Consider the following 21555-nt stretch of genomic DNA (forward strand, 5'->3'; position numbering starts at 1 on the left):
ATGCTCAGGGGCTCCCCCGGCGCCAGGGCGCGCTCGGCGCATGCGCCTTGCGGGGTCCGGGCGGCGTGGGGCGCCTGCGCGGGCCGCGTGCTCGGGGTGGGGGCGCAGCCGCGCTGAGGCCTGGAGCCGGCGATGGCGGCGGCGGCGCTGAGGGGCGTGGGCCCATGAGGCGGAGCAGGCCCCGCGCACTCAGCACAGCCAGGGAGGGGCGGCGGCGGCGGCGGCGGCCCGGCCATGGCGGGCGTGTTCGACATCGACCTGGACCAGCCCGAGGACGCGGGCTCGGACGAGGAGCTGGAGGAGGGGGTGAGGCGCGGGGCCGGGCCGGACGGGAGCGGCCATGGCGGGGGGTGGGCCGACACCTTGCTGCACCTCAGCCCTCGCATCCTCCTGGCATTATCACCCTCCCCCCTCTGCCCTTACCTCGGGATGTTTTTTGGGGGGGGGAGGAGGGTGTTTTGTTTTGGGTTTTTTAAAGTTTTGAGCCCAAATGATGCGGAGCGGTGTCCCATGCAGCGGTAGCAGCCTAGGGGATCCGTTTTGGGGACACCTCAGAGCCGGGGGAGGCTTAAACTTGTGGAAGTGCTGTGGGCAGATGCGATATCTTTGATTAGACTTTATTATCGTTATCGTTATACTAATATTATTATTATCGTTACCTTTCACTGCTGTCTTTTATTACACCGAGTAGCAGTAGTCGGCGTGCCGTTCATTGGACCCAGTCGTTGACAGTTGAGTCGTCGGGGGTGGGGAGAGGGGGAGTTGTTTGCAAGCTTTTGGGTGCAGTCGCCCTTCTTCAGGAGTCTCCGCTCTTCTCAGATCTCTAAGGGATGCGAGAGGCTAAAAGTGCGACAGGATGTCCGTGAGGGTGAAAATAGGTAGAAATTAGGAAAACTAAATGTAAAGAAGCGGGGTGGGGGGCGACGAGAGGGTTAGGGAACTGTGCCCTCCTCGTCGGTTTTTCTAGGTGCTATTCGGATGTCTTCAAACATCCCCCGTGTTTGTAACACGTGGGGTGGGAGGCTACCTACAAACTTGCAGACGTAACTACGCATGACAGTGCCCCCAGACTGGTTTGGAGCTAGGGATGTAACTTCAGTCTGTTTTACTCTTTGCGCCCTCGCTCCGTGTGGTTTTGTGACAAATGGCGTCATATGTGCTAAATATATGCATACATTTTAATTTTTTTTTTATTTTTTTTTAAAGCTTTTCTTGCTAGTTACAAGGTGCCAAACTTGGTTGCTGCCTTGATAACGTAGCAGGACCTACTGTCCTTACTGGCTGTCTGGCTGTTTAGCAATAATGATCTTTTTGCCGCTGTGTGCCGTCAAGTTGAATAAAGCACCTATTTTACTCTGGCTCGAAGATTTGATTGATTGATTTTTTTTATTTAGTTAGTTAGTTAATAGACTGTTGTAACAGTCTGATGTAGGAAATAAACATTTCCTTGCGCATGTCGAAAGTTTACACATGGGAAGTCAGTCTTCCCTGAGCTTCCAGTCTCCTCCAAATCTAGGGAATAGTAGGTACAGAAGAGTAACCAAGGGTACAGTCTCTTCAATATACTAGTGAAAGTGCCTTTTTTTTCTGAGCTCCTAGTATTTAGCCTGCGGGAAGCTGAGCTCAATCTTCTGTCTTCAGTGTGATGTAAAACCTTTTTCTTACTAGTATTCATTTGGATTATTTGGAGGCCATCACTGCCTCTGGTTGCTGTAACGCAGTGGTGCTCAATCTTTTGGGGCCACGAGCCAGATGAGTGGCAAGGGGCCCATCCATGAGCCAGATCAGGCTCCACACTGCCTCTGCTTAGCCCCAGATTGAAGCCCCACACCGCCTCCATCAGGCCCCAGTGTGCCCAGATCAGGCCCTAGGCCACCTCTGTGCACTGATCCAGTGTGCTGTGCAGTGCATGAAGCTCTCCAGGGGTCTGGAAATTGGCAGAAGGGGAGTGACAGTTGGTGCCACTGCACTCCCACTGGCAAAGTTTTGGACCCCTGGGAACCCCTGTGGGCCAGATGGCATGGCTCTGCAGGCTAGGGGTTGAACACCCTTGCTCTAAAGAGATTTTAAGAAAAGACACAATTTTGCTTGTCCACTGAAGGCAACATAACTTGCAGTCTGTGGGAAGAAACCCTGGGCTTGTACATCAGTAGTCAATAAAATGCCTGGCAAAAATGTCCCTTGCATCACACCCCGAGGGTTACCAAAACAGATTTTGATGAGCCATGAGAGGGAACAAATTCCTGCCCTAGAATCTGCAAGAATTAACTTCAGTGGATTAAACAGTAGTTGGTAGACTGCTGTGATTGTAGTCTATCGCTTGTGCAGGAGGAATATTTGCAGCGCACAGTTGGCAGTAGTGGTGAGGGCCCAAACAGCTCTCAGACAGGATGGACAAACTAAGAGTTCTGTGGGACTCCCAAGTTCATGACACATACCCGCACTCACTGTTTGGGTAATGCTGAAAATAATCAGCAAGGAAAGAAGAGCAGAACAGGAGCTGAGTGACAATGGTTTTGTATTTTTCCTCGAATTCTGAAGTGGAGAATGCACTGGGGAGTAAAGGGAGCAAGCACTAGAAGAGCGTGAATGTAGCATCTTACTGAAAGTTGCCTCCAGTTAGCATAATGTGTGGTTTGGGGGAACAGAAAGATGCATAGAACTGAAAACTTAAAATCGCCAACCTGGAAATGAGCTGGGTAGAAAGCTAGTGTGAACTAGACAGTCCTGTACATAGAGCATTTTTACTCCTGAAAGCTGTACTGGCAGCAGCAGCAAGAACAGCTGCAGTTACAGGTGTTGCATACGGACATGACAATCCTCAGAAGTGAAACGTGAGACCTTTTGACTGGAGAGTTTGCATGTAAGAAATAGTTTCCAAAGAGTAGCCACCCAGGGGGGACACAATTGGTTCTCAAACTCTTGTCTGTATGAGATGACAAGAGAAGGGAAGATGCATGATGTATTTACAGACTAGCTTCCAGGATGAACAGTGTGATTTTTTTAAAAATCTATTTTAAAAAGTGAATTTGATGCAAGTAAAAATAAGACTTGGAAAATGAATGCATCTGTTCATAGAATGAGAGCAGTTACAGTCGACAGGAGTGCAAGCTTTGCAAGAATGAGTGAGTTATTAGCTCTGTTTTAAGGAGAGAACCTTTAAGGAGGAGTAGGGAGTTCATTCTCAATGAACAGCCAATCCTTTCCCCTTTTTCTGGGTTTGTAATTATAGAGCTAATTGCAGTGCTTTTTCTTATAAAGTGGACATCTATGAACTGGGCTTTTCCCACTAATTGTCAAATAGCTGCAAATACACTTGACTTAAAGCATGACTCCACAATTAGTGATTTTTGTGAGTTCAGGAGTTGTATTCCCTCTCAGTGCATTCCCTGCAAAATCGACTTTTCTCTGTTTACCAGGGTGTTTACCTGATTTGGAAACTACTTAGAGCTTCTACTTTTCCTTGGCTTAGGTGATCACTTATGGAATAATTTAAAAAGTACTGTTTAGTTTAGTCTGCAGTTCTCAGGCTTCTGTGTGGCTTCCCCCCCTTGCTCCCATGAAATTTCACAAGTCATTCATTTGATCTGTTCCCACTTTCCCAAGTCATTTGGTTCTACCAAAAGCTGATTTCTTTAAAGGGGATATTTTAACTAGATATTGGACAACTATATATACAAAAATGTACTGGAAAGCTTGCCCAGAGAATTGTTTGCAATAACTGTGGCGCTCTGGCTAATCTGTGTTTTCACTGTTTAGGCTGCCTTCATAGACGGGGAAAATATTTTCCTTCCTCTCATAATGAAGCAAATTGAAACTAAAAAAAAAAAAAAAAGAGGGAAGGAAAAGAAACAAATCAACTTTTCAAAACTCAACTATATATTTTAGGGCAAATAGTTCCTTTTTATATCAAAATGACTGAACCTTCATAATTAACGTTGGCATCTATTAGTGCATCTTGTGCAATTATGGTCCATAAGAGCCTTTAGCATGGGACTAATGCTTAATTACCTTGTTAGAAAGGTGTTGGCTTATTTACAGTATACAGTAATAAACCCTCAGTCTCTCTGTGCTTCTAGTTTGTTACTAGGTGAAGTGGGATTCATATAATCTTTTCAGTAATAGCTTTAATTTGCATAATTATGAAAAATGAACTTTAAAGTCTTATGTGAAAACAGGTGTGAAAATTGCAATACAATAGCATTTTTGCACAGTTTGTCTGGTGTTAGGCTTGTTTCTACAAGTTCTGACAATCAGCTAACGGTGCAGTCAGCTAAAAAGTAGTGGATCTCTCTGCCTTTGTGTGATTCTTGGGAATTTTGCAACTTTTATGCAAACTTTCATGAAGTCTTTTCAAAGCCCATCAATTTGCTGTTGTCTGCTGTTAATTTGTTGCACATGATTTCTAGACTAGTTTCATTAAAATTTAAAATTTGAAAAAACTCAACCCCTGTGAGTTCATTTTTGTATTGTTACACAAAATATCAGTAGCAAAATACCATTGTCCTGCTTTAAAAAAACAATTTTATAATTATAAGCATTCTTTTTTTTCTTAGGGTCAGTTAAGTGAAAGCATGGATCATGGAGGAGTTGGCCAATATGAACTGTAAGTTCTTACTAGAAAGTTACTTTGTGAATTGCAAATACTTTGTCTCTAATTTCACGGACTAATTCATAAACTTTAAATATGTATGTGTAGTTCTTTTAAAATTTTAGCAGTTTCTGTTAGTATGATTGATGGTCACATTACTTTATCTCTAATTAAAGCTTATTAGGTGAATCTTGAGAGAACTCCTAGTTCTGTTTGTTGCAATAGTAAAAATATGTAGATTCTTATACATTGTTGCAAAGCCTAAAATCTCTTTGTGGATTCAGGGCTTGAAATTTACCTCTATTACAGGGTGTTAAATTCACCCTGGGCCAGACCCATCCTCCCAGGATGGATCTGTGGGGCTGCAGTCAGATGGCAGCATAGGTTTGGGCGGCTGCATGGAGGCGCGTTTGAGCAGAGGGGGGCATGCACCAGTGCGGAGCTCTGGCCAGCCAGTGGCACGGAGCTTTGGCATGCAGCTGCGTGGAGGTATGTTCAGACGGCAAGATAGAGCCGGAGCCAGGGACATGCAGTTGCACATGGACTATGGGCAGCAGCCCCCACGGCTAAATGCACTGCTTGCAGCTCCATGCCACTACCTGGTGAGACCTTGACACCATCACGCCTCCCTGATTCTGCGCTGCCTAAATGTAGCTTCATGCCGCTGCATACCCTCAGATCCATACTGCATACCCCTGGTGCTGCTGACTGGCTGGAATTCTGCATTGCTTCCCAAATACAGCTCTGTAGCCACGTGCCCCCAGCTCCGTGCCACTGCCCAACAGCATGGAGCTCTGGCCAGTCTGCAGTGCTGGGGGCATGTAGCAGTGCAGAACTGAAGGCACACATGTCCAGTAGCCAACTGGATACCAGTGGCTGGATACAATAAGACGGATATGGCCCTTCCTTTGACCCCCTCTGCTCTATTATATAATAATAGCTTATTTTGTGCGTTCAAAAAAAATAGAACCTGCTCTGAATCCTTGCACAGTGCAGAAAATCTGCATGCTCCTAGCTGCCACTCGTTTCTATACATAGTCTAAAGAGAATTCCTAGTGTTAGAATTCTGAGAAACTCCTAAGCAGGCTCTCAGTTATGCCAAAATATATACTGTGCTTCCCACAGAGCAATTTGCTTGTATCGTCTTTCTTGTTTAAAATTAGCTCAAGCTTAAAAAAAAATCTAATGGAGGTCTGGTTGGTTGGGTTTTTTTCAGTGGCATGGAACATTGTGAAAAATTTGAGATTTCAGAAACTAGTGTAAACAAAGGTCCGGAAAAGATTCGACCAGAATGCTTTGAGCTTCTACGTGTACTTGGCAAAGGAGGCTACGGAAAGGTAAGCAGTCTCTTTTCATGGTGTTTCCAGAAGAATTCTGCCTTCTCAGAGAAAATGGCAAGTTGATTTGGGCTGTCTTGTGCGTGTCCACTCCTTGTGTTTGGAAGGTTTGCTCAGAATTGATTTTTAATGTCTTCAGTCATTTGCATAACTTTTGCCACCAGGTGGCAGTACAAGAATTGCCACTGGACAAGTCAAGGCAGTAGATGTATCCGAGTTTTGCAATGACTGAGCCACCCCTGTGACTTAAGTCTGGGGTTCGTCCACATCTTGAATACTGCAGTTTTGATCTTCACAACATCGAAAAGGATTTAGAGGAATTAGAAAAGGTAGAGAGAAGGGTGACAAAGATGATTGGGGGTGTGGAGCCAGGTGCTGTACCAGGAGCAGCTGAAAAGACTAGGACTCTTCAGTTTTCAAAGGGGAAGGGTTGGGGGTGGAGTATGATAGAGGTCTGTAAAAACATGAAGGGTATGGATAAAGACATTAGGAATTGTTATTCACCAAGGCCCAGAATACAAGAACTCTAGGAGGTTCCCATTGGAATTATTAGGGCATAGGTTGTAGAGGCAGGTGGTATAACCAGTTCAAAAAAGGATTAGGCAAATTCCTGGAGGATGCATCCACTGGGAGCTATTAAATAGTTCAGTCAAGAGCGTATCCTCCCATCACTAAGCTAATGATGGTTGATACCAACAAAAGTGCGACGGGAAGGATTATATGCTCCTTGCTTTTATGATTCCCTCCTAAAGCATCTACTATTTGCCGCAGTCAGAAACAGGATATTGGGCTAGATGGCCGATTGATCTGACCTAGTGTGGAACGTCTTACATATGTTCTCACTGATGTTCTCTTTTGGTTAGGTTTTTCAAGTACGAAAAGTAACAGGAGCAAATACCGGAAAAATTTTTGCCATGAAAGTTCTTAAAAAGGTAACTTAGTTTTCATATAGTACTGCTTTTCAAATGGAAAGGGGAGGGGGGTTGTCCTCCTGAATGTAATTAATATCTAATTGCTGTCATGTACATCAGACTGTGCATTTGTCAAGGATATACAGAATTAATCTGTTTGCACAAGGGAAACAAACAACTACTTTTTCTTTTGTTGTTGTTTTGTTTTTACTATAACATTGTATAGTTACGGTTGGTCTCTTGGGAGATCCAAGAGCATGTTATCATGTTAATTTTTTTTGTACTGTTAAAGTAGATTTTCATCATGTTGCTGATTCAAATTACTGTTATGACAAAGATGTGTATGCTGGGTGGAGGTATTCAGTAAATTGAGTGTGGAACCAAGCACAGGATTCCTAAGTGAGACAAACTTGTGTTCTCTGGTGTTTTGTTCTGTAGGCAATGATTGTAAGGAATGCAAAGGATACAGCTCATACAAAAGCAGAACGGAACATTCTGGAGGAAGTAAAGCATCCCTTCATTGTAGATTTAATCTATGCCTTTCAGACTGGTGGAAAACTCTACCTCATCCTTGAGTATCTCAGTGGTCAGTATAATTAAATTTGGCTACCTGGGATCTTTTTCAATTCAATCTACTTTATTAAGGGAGAACTTGAAACTTTTTATTAACTTAAATGCCAAGTAATCAGAATACACTTATATTATTAGAAATTATTTTAACTGTAAAAGTTCATAGAATAACTTCATGTCAAACTTATAACTTAAGGGGGTTATAAATTGCATAAATGATTAATATATGCTATGTAGTAGTAAGGGAGGGGAAGTTTTCAGGTATTGGATGATAGTGCTTATAAAAAAAGAAAAAGCACAGTTCGTCAAAATTTAGAAGTGCTCTTGAAAGTAGAAAAGGACATGGCAAGATAATGTGAAGAGTGGCTTCCATACCCTGGAGGCCATCATGAGAGGCCAAATCATTTGCCCCCTGAAGACACAATGGGAACCTTTGTAAGAAGATAATGAATTGGAGGAAATGTTTCAGATCACCCTTTTATGTAACATGGTTTTTACTGTAATCTTTTTGAGGATTGCCTTGAAAAAGGAAAATACAAGTGAGTCTAATTTCTTTTGCTGTAGTTTTGTTCTGCCAGATCAATAATCCTTTTGCATATATAGGATCCCCTTTGCATAGATATATAGCTTTTGGTAAGTGGGAGACTTAAGACTGCAAATTGGATTCATAATGCCTTTCATTTGAGGATCTCTAATGTTAGTCGCTGCAAATTCTTTGTGAGATTGCAATATCAGGATGATATTTTCCTATTAATGAAACTGAGGCACAGAGGTTAAGTAATTTGCTCAAGGTGGCAAAGTGACCCTGCGGAAGAGCTAGGATCAAAAACCAGTAATACTGTCTCCAGCATCCTGCTTTGATTCCTAATTGACACTTCCTCTGCCAAATGTATCTGGCCCCATTTTTTATCTGATTCTTAACTCTGTTTAAAATGGCTTTCTACAGAACTGAATTCCAGTAGCTATTGTCTGTGCTTTTACTAAAGGGGCATATAGTTCTTTGATTATAATTAGAAGTGGATGATTGAACTTTCTATAGCAGCATAACAGAAAAACAGATTTTTATTTCTAATGTCTCTTTTCCCTCATCATAGGAGGAGAACTATTTATGCAGTTAGAAAGAGAAGGGATATTTATGGAGGACACAGCTTGGTATGTGAGACAAAAATGATGCTTTTATGATGTAGTAGAATGAGAAATACTTATGTTTTCCATTGCCTGATTGAACTGAGTAACTCACTGAGTCTTTGGAGGAGGCAGAAGTTTAGTGTGCCTTGTCATTCTGGACCTCTTATCAGTTTGTGTTGGAGTGACTTCACAGCCCCTGAAGGAGTTCACTTCCTGCCCGACTGAAGTCTGAGGCTTTCTCCATGCATATATTCATGGTGGAAAGGTGCTTAAGTTGGTGGAGCAAAACTGTCAGCACCTGCATTTTATGGAACTTTCCTTCAATTTAAAAACCTTGGTTTAGGTGCATTGCATAAAAGTTTGTAGATTCTAGCACCTGCAGTTCACTTCTAGAAGTGATGGGATTAATGTATTTATCCTACTTCTTACAAATACTGTTTTAGTGGTAAAAGATCATTCTTATTATCAAAAAAGCTGTCTCACTATACATCTTGCATACAAGCCAAGACCTGGAGTTTTGCCTTCTTGATTGTGCTTTACAAAGAGAGGATGATGGCTACACTTCCCAGTGCATACAGTATAAGTAAATTGGAAGCAAACAGCTCCACGTATGGGATGGTAGTGGTACGCTGCAGGCAGTGCTGTAATATATTGGCAGCCTTATATATCATTCAGAGAAGAGGAGCGGGCTGGGTGAGGAGGTGCAGATTACAGCCAGGTACAGCTGGCCCCTTTAGACTGCCACAAAAGTATTTGAAAGAGTTAGTACTAACCACAGTAATGGCATGCTAATGGTATAGTTCTGTTGTTTGTCCTCATGTCTCTCTTTCCTTTGGCAACTAAACCTCAATGGCATTGTTGCCTCGCCAGTTTGGACATCTAACAGTTCACTCAACGAATCATTCCTATGTGTATAATTGTTCTAGTGTTTAAGATGCCTTGTGTGGTTGAACGTGTCTAATTGTATGACACACTTCTTATTTCAGCTTTTACTTGGCAGAAATCTCAATGGCTTTGGGGCACTTGCATCAAAAAGGAATCATCTATCGAGATCTGAAGCCAGAAAATATCATGCTTAATCATCAAGGTAGAAATATAGTAAAAAGTTATGTAGTCAATATTCTTCCTAAAATCCTTTCTCACAGCAGTTCCTATTGTAAGATAATTTTATCTTAGAACATCTATGTGAGAGATACTGCTGCTGTCCTTCTGGTATATCCAAACAGGTAGCTGACATTTAGCTGATTTCTAGTCCTGCCATACAGGTTCTTCTTTTTCCCTCCTTTTTTGAGATTGAATTGAAAGGGTCTTGTAAGAGCCATGCCATATACACATCTGCCTATACAAACTTAAATGCTTGACTTGCTGCCCCTCCATGCCAGTGTTGGAAGGGGTAAAATAATTGGCCAGTAATGGACAAGACTGATAAGACAGTTCTACTGAAGACTTTACCATTCTTCAGCGGGATATACTCGTGGTGCTGTTATCTCTCTGCTGATGTCCAAGCTCAACCCTGCTCTGTAATTTTAGGTAACGCAACGTTCTAAGTTTTTAAAAGAAACAGTTAAAATTGAAGTTTAACTGTCCTAGCTGTTGTCGTTTTACGTGATTGTGGCGACAAGTGAAAAGTCTGTTATTGGGCTAATCAAGAGGGCACGTTACACTGTTGATTAGTGGCAGCAAATCTTGGCATTGAAGGCTCCTAGGATGTCTTTTAAGTGGTGTATTATTGAGTGTAAATGTGTGTCAGTGCTAGTGTTTCAGGAAAGCTAACCTTGAAGCAAGTTGTGACTTTGACTCTGGTTTTCAAATTTGGAAGTATGCGTAAAACATCAGATTATTTGCTTTCTTCTGTATATTGCATTGCAATCTTCTATAGATAAGTACATTTGCCTACATTAAACTTTATACCGCGTTATGACAAACCCTATTGCACTGTGCCCTTAATCAACCACTTGATTCTTGCATGAACAAAAAGAAGCTCACTTAAAGTCAGATTTTAGTTAGTTAGCTATGGAAAAAAATTACTCTTTGTAATGTGAAATACTTCTGCAAAGGATTGAAGGGAATGCTGCATAGCCTTTGACAGCCTGCAGTGAGAGAGCACTGAAAGAAATTTGCCTGCTCATAGGGAAACAATCAGGAGGCTGTTTAGGAGTCTCTTGTTATTTTCTGTCTCTGTATTTGAAGGTAGGAGAGTTGCTGTAAGAAGCTCGTTAGGAGCTTCTAGTGGTTTAGAAGAAGATGGGCTTGAGATTGAATTTTTGTTTCCATCCACTGAATGGCAACTTTCCTCTGCAGGGGTGATCTAATTGACAAGAGCTTGCAGACCAAAAAATGTTAATAAAATGACTGATGGTTGCTGGTGGGGAACAATAATTTATTACTATACCCTGGAATTGTATGTTTTTATATCATCTGTGTTGTAAATTATACACTTATATTTGTTGAGTTACTGATATACACAATATCCTTGTCAGAATTCTGAGCAGTGCTAGAATTAGACTTTCTTTTTTTAAAAAATTTATTTCAGGTCACGTAAAACTGACTGACTTTGGACTATGTAAAGAATCTATTCATGATGGAACAGTCACACACACATTCTGTGGAACAATAGAATACATGTGAGCTGCATGATGAAACAGAAAAGTATTACTCTGGTCTGGGGGTAATGGCTAAATTTTACCTTTTTAACCGATGGTTCATATGTTCCATTCTTTTTGGAACTTTTACATATAAATGTGGATTATGAGAACTTAAGTCTGATCTTGAACTGTGTGTTAAAATGCTTTTATTTTTCTTACATTGCTTATTCTAGGGCCCCTGAAATCTTGATGAGAAGTGGGCATAATCGTGCAGTGGACTGGTGGAGTTTGGGGGCATTAATGTATGACATGCTGACTGGAGCAGTAGGTGCACAGTTAAAATTGCATGTGTTTTTTATTTTGCATCACTAGTGACTAATGTTAATTGTGCCTTCATACAGATATAGACAAAACTATGTGCATGCCTATATTTAGTACTTGTGGAAAAAAAACCCTTAAATTGCTAAATTGATTTAACTGTGGTTAGTGTGCTGTTTTGATAGCCCAAGAAAATATTTGGAAGTCACATGCATAGTAATAGTTTTCCTATTTCACAAGTAGAAACAACTTTAAATTAGTTCCATGTATGCAAAGGAAGGGCTAAACGGAAGATAAAGTTTTTCATATTTTATTTTTCCTCCCACTCCAATGGTGTTTTTCAGCCTCCATTCACAGGGGAGAACAGAAAGAAAACCATAGACAAGATTCTCAAGTGTAAACTCAATTTGCCTCCCTACCTCACGCAAGAAGCCAGAGATCTGCTTAAAAAGGTATTTGCATTTGCGGAAAATGGAAGCATGCTTAGACCAATATTACCTTGCTGCTTGTTCACGTGGGAAGCTTGGGGTAAGCACAATTAATAAAAAAAGATATTTTACAGACTGTTTAGTTATTTTGATAAATTATTTCCTTTACCCTTTTGTTTTCCATTTAGCTGCTAAAAAGAAATGCTGCCTCACGTCTAGGAGCTGGTTCTGGAGATGCTGGAGAAGTTCAGGTGACTTGCTTAATTTTTCTTTAGAAAAAAAGTTCAAAGGGATAGTCTGGAGGGACAGACAAGGACAAGTATGCATTTTGATTTTCTCTGAAGCATAATGAGATCCTAGGCAGGAATTTAGACAAATGACAGTATTCTACCAATCCCAGCAGCTCAGTAGCTTACTGACAAAAGTACCTTGCAATTGCCACAGAGCATTCAGTGTTGGCTAGTCTCAAACAGGGCACTCCTAATTTTTCAGGACAAAAATATGTCCCCTCTTTAAACCTTTTAACTGTCATGGTCTTTTAATCTCCTGTATCACTGAGCATTGTACACAGTGAAGGACTGAATTTCTTCATGAATGATACAAGAGTACTGATTTTCTGAAAAAAAGTTTGGAATTTGTCTTTATCATCAGTTCAGAGTTCCTTCCGGCTATGCTGGTACAACAGTATAGGTATAATATGAATAACTTTCTTTGGGTTGGGGGGAGAGACAGGAAATAAAGTCTGTTAGTAACTTTGCCCATAAGTCTTCAGATATTCTCATTTTAATGGGTTTTATGAACTTCTCTGCAAGGTGAGTAACTTATCCTTTTGAATTTGTTGGGATTACACAAGAGGGAGCCCAGTTCATGGCTCTCCGGTTTTGTTAATCTTCTTAGGCTCACCCTTTCTTCAGACACATTAACTGGGACGAGCTGCTAGCACGGAAGGTGGAACCTCCCTTCAAACCCTTATTGGTACGTAAGAGTAATGCTGTAAGTTGATCCATATGTGACTTTTTAGCAGCAACTCTCAAACTTTATATTCTGCTGTGTTAGGTCTGAAACATAAAAGTACTTGCCGTAGTCTTCTGTAAAATTTTACTGTTAATGAATTCTTAATCAGGAAAGTGGATGTACTATGGTTTGAGTCCCTGCTGTATGATGCCTAAAGTTGCACACTAAAATTATATTTTACTAAAGTGTTTTTGGACCTAATATTGCTATTGGAGTGAGATATAGAAGAAATCACATGTCCTAGAACTTTTCATAGGGCTCTTCTGAGAACAAGAAACAGGGCCTTGTGTCGACTGCTATTTCACTGGCACTTACTATTGTATTAGGGACACAGGATATCATGACTGTTGTTCCTGCTTTTGCTATTCTGTCTTGCCCTATTGTACCTTATTTACTGGGGCTGGAGAATTGCTAATTTAAATGAGCAGGGTTGGGAAACCAGCACAGAACTAGTTCGCTCTTTTTTCTCAGTTTTACAGCTTATTTTCCCCTATCCCAGATTCTTGAAGAAGTAGCAGGTCCACTTAAACTTTTCTGCCCATTTGTAACCTGCAGATTATATCGGCATAAGAGTGCAGTTTTCCTTACTGAGTTTCTGCTTCTGAGTATCAAATGTAGTTAATACTAGGCCAGAAGTGTAATTTGGAATAGTCACTATGCAAAATGTGAACCGGATCACCTCCCCTTAGCTTCTTGAATGTTACCATATTAATATACTTGGAAAGCACTATATGGACAATTCATAATTTAAGCTTAACATCAAGATGACACTGCTGTGAGTGGGATGCAGATCCCTAGTATGTTGAACTGAAATTCAAGATCTGAAAGGCTGGTGTTATATAAAACTAGTAACTGTGAGATACCTGAATTTGTGTTGTATAAATATAGCAAGCTCTAAAACATGTATCTAATCAGCTAAAAACTTGAGCACCCAGCTGCATGGAAACTATCAAAATGAAAGTCTTGCTTTAGTGTAACAATCATGCTTCCTCACTGTGTGAAGAAGATATAAGCCCGTTGAGCTATATCTGGTCATTTCTAAGCTGAACACTGTAGGGTTCTTGGCAGTCATTTATTTCAGGGAGCTTCCCTGTCCCTAGCAATACAAACACTATTGCTTCTATAAAAATGTGCTGGGTTATTTATTTAGAGCGTGCAACTCGTGTTAACTAACTGGTGTAACTGTTCTGTACCGGGAGTGATCCAATGTTAAGATCTCACAAGAAATTGGCAAATGTGTCTGAACGCTTCTGTTGTAAAGAGTTTTTTTGGTTTTTTTTTTTTAAAGGCATTTTCTTAATTTTTGTTCCTTTTTGATCCATAATTCTTGCCCCTCCTCCTTGCCTTTATTTCTCAGTGTCAGTGCCCATAGTGACCTCCCACTGGCAGCGGCAGGATTCCGAAACCACTCCAGGGTTTTACTACAGCAGAGCTCTGCCAAAAACTTATGGAATGAACTCCAGCCAGAGGCTTCACTGACCACCGCTAAGCCATTTGGTTGATATCTGTAATATAAACCCTTAATCATTTTGTTTTTGCAAAGCAATCCGAAGAGGATGTGAGCCAGTTTGATTCAAAGTTTACACGTCAGACACCTGTTGATAGCCCAGATGACTCAACTCTCAGTGAAAGTGCCAACCAGGTCTTTCTGGTAAGTGAGCTTGTGTGTTACTTGGAAACAGCATAGCATATTTTAAGCAAATTCATTTCCACTCCCTGAAAGAAAAGATAGGTATTTCAGATCAGTTCTTATTCATTGTAGTATTCAAATATTATCCCTTCCAGAAGGATTGAAATGTTTATTAATTTATTTTAGGTCATTTTGCTTACCTTTTGATATGTTTTTGTGTGTTCTTTTTTCTTTGCTTTTCTCTATATCTAGTGTTAAGACTTTAGATTTCAGAAGGAGAATTTTGGTCTTGTTTTTTAGCAAACTTTACCTCTGAACTGTGGTAGGAGTCCTTTAAGATAGTGTATTGCTTCCATAGGCATGCAGTGAGAATGATGTCTGTAATGGAGATCACAAGCTCAGCAGTGTCTCTGTCCTTACTCTCCTTTACATTTACATTCTTGTCATAGCTGATACATCGCTGCTTGTGTAGCTGCTATTATTGCTCACCATGGAAAAATGTACCTTCCTTACTAATTGCAACAAAATTGTCCGGTCTTACAGGGTTTTACGTATGTGGCTCCATCTGTACTTGAAAGTGTAAAAGAGAAGTTTTCTTTTGAACCAAAAATTCGATCACCTCGCAGATTTATTGGTAGCCCTAGGACGCCAGTCAGGTACTTGCTCTCACTTAACTTTTCATTGAAGTCAGATTATCTGCATTAAAAATGAGAGATGTCCTTTCTTCTGGAAATATTAGTGTGCTTATTGAAAAGCCCAGCACATTTTATAAGCGGCCTGCTTCCAGGCAAATGTGTTGATGTTTAGCAACACAGGAAGTGCTGATTTGCCAGGTATACATTACTGTTATGTCCTGCCATTCTGTCCACTTCAAAACACCATTCTCTAAAACTGCCCTCCATCCCCCTATGCTTCCCTGCACTGTTAAAGATAAGAAATGTTAGTGCTAAATCTCGTTCTCCAACATATTTATAATCATCTTATGTGCAAGATGCCAAATGAGAAAAGCCTAACGTATCAGTGCATCTACTTTCTGGTGAGCTTTGGGAGGAGCAGGGCCATAGAAATTCTTTTCTCAGACAAGAATTGGAAAGAAAAAAAGAAAAACACCTGAAGAAGCATTTGTGTTCTGCTTGCAGGATAAAATGGATGTCTCTAAGCTCTAAGTGATTTCTGTTTCTTATTTTAAAGCCCGGTAAAGTTCTCCCCTGGGGATTTCTGGGGAAGAGGTGCTTCAGCCAGTGCATCAAACACTCAAACGCCTGTGGAGTATCCAATGGAGACAAGCGGAATAGAACAAATGGATGTGACAGTTTGTGGGGAAGCCTCGGCACCACTTCCAATACGACAACCAAACTCCGGGCCATATAAAAAACAAGCCTTTCCCATGATTTCCAAACGACCAGAGCACTTGCGCATGAATCTATGACAACACAAGTTGTTTGCTTTTCTTTTTTTCTTTCTCTTTTTTTTTTTTTTTTTTTTTTTTTTTTTTTTTTTTAAACCTGTAAAGGTGGAAAAACAGAGTGGACATAAGCCCCCCTGCAGGTTGAAATGTGAGGGCTCGAACAGATTACTTTTTAAAAGTGACAGTATCAAAGAGTCAGTCATTGCACAGAACGACTTGGAAAGCAAAGAAAAAAAAATGTGGACTTTTTTTCCTATCAATCAATGGTGCATAAAAAAAAAAAAAAAAAACTTCAGCAAGATGGTATTGCAAAACTTTAGGCACGTCAGCTAACTGATTCCCAGTGACATCTTCTCACCTTACCAAGGATTTTTCAGGTCGATAGCTTGAATCTGACAGTATTAAGGATAGGATGTTGCTCCAGAATCACTGGTCTAGTCATGATTGTGTCGAGAAGGGTTAGCCCTTTCACTAGGCAAAATATGAAATGCCTATAATACTTGCGTCTGAGGATTAATTAGCATGCAAGCTTGGTCGAACTGTTTCTTCCAATAATCAAAGATGAAAGAGAAACTTAACAGTTGGTGTTTCACATGCAAACAACCCAATGGATTTTTTTATATAAATATATATTTTTCAAATAGATTTTTGATTCAGTTCATTATGGAAAGTATCCCAAAATTTGAAATGCAAAATGATTGGTTGGTGGGAAGAAAGGCAGATATACGGTTCTATTTCTTCTCTTGGTGGAAAATTTAAATGGGAAAATGAAGCACTGTTAATTAGGTATATGGCTGTGTGGGGAAGGAGGGGGAAAGAGGAAGGAGAGAATCATCTTTCTTGCTTACCAGATGAAATATCTATCATCTGAATCGCAATGCAAAATGGATCTAATGAAATGGCAGTGCTGCTACGTTGTAGGCTTAACTGGAAGCTACGTGCTACGCAAGTGCGTTGTCCTGCATATTTCATCCTTTTTCCTCAGCAGACATTTCACTGGGAAAACATTGCCTTTCATTTTTATGCTAGTCAGTTGGATTGAGACAGGTGAACATATTCAGATTCTTACCCACCTTAACAGGTAGGGATAAAATTTGTCAGAAGACAGGGGTTGGTAGTAGAGGATATATTGCTGTAACACACATCAACAAGTCAAAAGTGACTAAACCCTGTACAATGGGTAAGAATTTGAAGTAGTTTGGGGTGTGTATGGGGTTCAGCTCAATTATGCATTTCCAGAATAATGATTTCCTGTGCTGGGGTGACAAATTTGCTGATTGTATGAAAAAAGAAGTATTAGATGGCCTTTCAGTGAATGTCTTCCAGAGTGGGTCAGAACTTTAGCGACTTGAGTTAGGAATCCTGTTCGAAAGACACTATTTATGTTTTTGAAATTGTCATTAAATCTGTACAAATGACTTACAGGTACAAAGAATAAAATAAAGGTAACTTTACCTTCCTTATATACTTCCTGCCTTAAAGAAAGCATTTCCATGAACATAGCTGGTGAAAGGGTTAATATCTGCAGAGCTTTACACTAGTTAGCGTGAGTGTATGGTGCGTGTGTGAGTAAGTGATCATGCAGTTGCATACAAATCCTGTCGGTTTTGGCTTGCCACATGTTGCATTATCTTCAGTCTGACTGTGCAAAGTCTACTTCTGGTGTGTCACAACAGTAGGGATTTTTTATATTCTGCTTACTCTGTGTATACTGAATCTTTTTGAGCCATAGGATCCAAGCCATAAAACTCTGAGCATGCTGAATCCAGTCAGAGGAGAGGCGCCGCCTTCTAAACATGGAAGTCAGTAGGGTTAAGTGAAATCTTGTTGATATTTAAAAATAATTAAAAAAAAAAACAATGCTGTTTCTTTTTCATTTTCTTATGATTAGCAAAAATACTGTTAGTGTTCTTTCTTTCCTCCCTCCTGCTTCTAGCTTTTGGTTGTGGTCTTTGTTTCACTTGCAGTTTTATAAGGAAAGTTGAATTAGGTCACTTTATATCTCCATGAATTGGCTAGCACAGAAACTGGACAGGAAAAGTGCCGTTTTTCATCCTTTTTACAAGGCCATTGGTGACATCAAAAACTGCAGTCATTACTCTCATTCTCTATACACGTGATGCACGGAGGCATTGCTTCAAGCAGTGTCTCCTTTGTGCCACTGAAGTGGGTTTGGAAACCCGTATACTGAGGATAGAGTATGAGGTTATAAAACAGACCAAATCCTAATTTTTTTTTTGAAAGGCAGAACAATCTTGGTCCTAAATTCAGGCAACAGTTGCGCTTTTTAGTTGGCTGGATATTATCATCCTGTAGAGTTGATTAGTATGGCTGGCAAGAATGGCAAAAGTTGTTTGTCTGAGTTCACTGCTTAATTATATCTCCAATCTGTCGTCTTTTTTTTTTTTTACAGAGTGAATTTCATGTATTTGTTAAAATTGCATCCCATAGCTATAAGTTTAATACCCTATGATAACTGTGAAACTTTTGGGTGTGACTCAGACAGCAAGCACACACTATGCAATATGGTTTATCTTGTATTTATTTGTAAAAATATCAAAATTAAATCCTATATAAATATATATATAAATATAAATATATATAAAATAGTGTCAATATTGCTAGTCATGAAATTCTAAGGGGAGTGGAGTTCTAGCTCCTGTATGGCTACTTCAGATAAATGCTAGTAGTATACAGAATGCAACGGAGAGCTTAACAAGTGCTTTCTTTTGTTCATTTAAAAAATTGTCTTAAATTTTTTCATTAGAGGATAGAATCTTATTTTTTTTATTTTGTACAAGCTGTGCTTTTTTAATTATAATCACTGAGAAATTCACTATAATTTGATTTTATAGGATTTTTGTAGCATTACGAAAATATAGTAAAACTGAGAGGTTAATACCTGCTGTGGCTAACCATGTAAAAGTATTAAACTTGAACCAGATCCATTTTTATTAAACTAGATGTTAAATTAGGGGGATATTTTATTCTGCAGTTCATTTTCACAAGAGGTTTATAGGTTGGCTGCGTGCATGTGCACGTGTGTGTGCGCGTGTGTTTCCTTTCCCTATTTGACGTGGAACTTTCCCCGCCCCCCCCATCAGATGTTCAGAATTTCAATCTTTTCTCTGTAGGAGTGATACATACATTTGATTCCATTCATGTACTAAACTGTAATTTTGGGAATGCTGGAATAATTCCTACCGAGACTGTCTTAATTGTGCCATCTGACATTTGAATGTCATCCTGGTATTAGCTCATAATAAAAGATAAAAATAAATGAATCACTTGTTCTCTTGAATATCCCATGTCTTAAAACGTGTGTTCCAACAAAATCTGTATTTGTGGAGAACGGCTATTTAATGTTTGCATCCACTCTGATTCTACACTAGATGTTTACTCGGGTTTATTCTCTTAAGAGAGAAGTCCTATTACTATTATTGAAGAGAGATAGGCACCTCAGCAAGAAGATACCTATTATTTTTTTTTAATCAAAAGGCACAAGCACTCGTTGCCTCATTTCTACAGCAATACTCCAAAATAATCTGCATTGACGAAGTAGGATAGCATGCGTTCCATTTTCTGAGTATGTAGGGAGAAATTGCTACACTTGACCTACTGGGGCAATTCTGTGTTGATCAAGAGTTGATCCTTATTAGAACCAAAACAAGATGTCTCCAGGAAAAGACATTTTGTGCCATTAATAGTAGACCCTTGGGGACCTAGCGCATATGGGTTCTTGTGTACCTGTACTACTTCTGCAGTGTTCTCTTCTGCCTGGTGGGGTTTTTTATCTGCCAGTAAGAAACAAACTCTTCAGTTGCCTTACTCCTAATACAAGGTAGCCTCTGCATCTTTCATGTTGTTTACTGAAATGAAATGTACTTGATTGCAGAATGAATGGATGTGAATATAACAATTAAATGCAAATCTGAACGTGTGCTAGTTCACAATTATGTCTTTTTTTTTTTTTTCTTTGTATTCCCTTCTACAAGGTAGACAATAAGCGTGATGGGGGATTTAGAACTTTCTTCCTTTATTAAAGACAGAGGAGGGGGGAAAATACATGTTTAAGGAGTTTAAGTAAGTGGCCTGACCAAAGGTAGATGCGATGGATTTAGTCATCTTTTTAATTTTTTATTTTTTTGGAAGGATGGTAATGGTACCTCAGCAAGGTATTTAAGCCTTTTAAAAGGTGGCTGTTAATTGCCATTAGTCATCCTCTCCTCAGTACGCGGTTTGCTGCAGGGTCAGATGTGTGAAGTTGAAGACCTGGATGTTGGATAAGGGAACAAGATATGCATCTCTCTAAGCAGCAGGGTGTTGAGAGGTGGAGCCAGAGGGGTTGGAGAGGATGGGACTCCAGGGATGTGAATTGTTCCACTTTTTTTTTTTTGGCTGTAACTAACCTCAGAATGACTTATCTAGAGGAAATGAATCTAGATGTACGCTTCTAAATGAACGTAGGTGTGTAATATCTTTTTAGTTTGGTTTTTTTCTGTTGATTAATAAACTTTGATTTTGGTAAAATTACTGTGTTTGGCTAATTGCACTGATATCTGCAAGAGAAGTAAATCCTGTAATGTGCATGGAGAGATACTGAAAGGTAAGGAGTTTCTGGCCCCTACACTCCCTTTGGCAAGTGTTTCGTCCCAGTCAGCTGCAGAAAACTGAACACTGAAGGGCCAAGCAGGAAACTCAAGTTGGCAGCAGTATGCATTTGTACACAGTTTTAACTTAGTTAACAAATCCCTTTGCAGCAAGTAGTCCTAGAGGGTAAATTAGGTCCAATTTGAGTTGTATAACCCTAATATCTCCAACAGGTAAAATTAATTGAAACTTACATCTGAGGTACAGAGAAATTTTAAAACTCTCTCCCACGGGTGAGTCACTGGCCAGAGCCAGCTCGTCTTCTCATTGGGAAGTGAGCTGTTGAGTAAAGCACTTAATACTAAAAGTTTACTCCTGAGAATCCCATTACTCTGACCTGACAAGATAACTTGCTCTGACTGATGACTATTCTTTTTTAATTGTTCTATTTAGCTATCACTTAAGGATTTCCCAAATGTTTTTGTACCTGCCAAGTTCTCTTCCCTCTACAGTTGAGACTAGCTGGCTTCTAACTCGCCCATGCTTAAACCTGTGATATCAAAGATGACAGCAGTTGTAATAAATTTATCTGCATTATTCTGAGAATAACTCTTGTTCCAGACTAGATAGATTCACCCTAGTGTTCCAGGTAGCTGGAATTAGTAAATACAACATTCTGTTACTGGGCATTCGGTTTCCCAGCTGCTAGTGTTTGGAGTGTAGTTTGTCACTTAAATAAATAACTTTTAATCAGTGGTTCAGTTAGTAACAATGGGACTTTAGTATCTCTAAATTCACCAATACCAAAGGCTTTAAATAAATTCCATAATTTTCTCTGGAGGTTACCTGTTCAGTTTAAGACTACTTTTAATTAAGTCACTTTACACCAGCATTTCAAGAAACAGACCAAAGCCTGAATTAATTAGCATTTTTCAATCAATCCACAGTTATAGGAAAAATGACTTTTCTCTTGTAGCGCTGATGGAAATAACTGATTTACATCAGTCAGGGTGAAGGGCTACATGCATGTATTTAATCACTTAAA

General features: G+C 39.9%; 1 protein-coding gene across 2 annotated transcripts; it reads left to right on the top strand.

Annotated features, from left to right (window-relative positions):
- The first annotated feature begins 105 nt into the window (after window positions 1-105).
- On the top strand, window positions 106-20450 carry RPS6KB1 (ribosomal protein S6 kinase B1). Of its 2 annotated transcripts, XM_006265639.4 has the most exons (15): window positions 107-306; window positions 4557-4606; window positions 5808-5928; window positions 6792-6860; window positions 7278-7425; window positions 8504-8561; window positions 9524-9624; window positions 11071-11161; window positions 11356-11446; window positions 11785-11892; window positions 12057-12119; window positions 12766-12843; window positions 14426-14533; window positions 15056-15168; window positions 15704-20450. In XM_006265639.4, exons 1-15 carry the CDS (start codon window positions 235-237, stop codon window positions 15939-15941), a joined length of 1509 nt encoding a protein of 502 aa, XP_006265701.1. In that variant the 5' UTR covers window positions 107-234; the 3' UTR covers window positions 15942-20450. The 2 variants fall into 2 exon arrangements, with proteins under 2 accessions (XP_059573075.1, XP_006265701.1); XM_059717092.1 differs by lacking the exons at window positions 14426-14533; window positions 15056-15168; window positions 15704-20450 and adding an exon at window positions 14240-14419 and having other exon boundaries at window positions 106-306.
- The last annotated feature ends 1105 nt before the right edge of the window (window positions 20451-21555 follow it).

Source organism: Alligator mississippiensis, chromosome 14 (genome assembly GCF_030867095.1).
Source record: "Alligator mississippiensis isolate rAllMis1 chromosome 14, rAllMis1, whole genome shotgun sequence".
Taxonomy (NCBI): Eukaryota; Metazoa; Chordata; order Crocodylia; family Alligatoridae; genus Alligator; species Alligator mississippiensis.

Excerpts from the sequence above, each read along its gene's own strand:
- RPS6KB1 (XM_006265639.4), top strand. The coding sequence starts at position 235 with ATGGCGGGCGTGTTCGACATCGACCTGGACCAGCCCGAGGACGCGGGC. Across the intron at positions 4,607-5,807 it reads GGAGTTGGCCAATATGAACT|TGGCATGGAACATTGTGAAA; the intron begins GTAAGTTCTTAC and ends GGTTTTTTTCAG. Across the intron at positions 11,893-12,056 it reads CCAGAGATCTGCTTAAAAAG|CTGCTAAAAAGAAATGCTGC; the intron begins GTATTTGCATTT and ends TTTTCCATTTAG.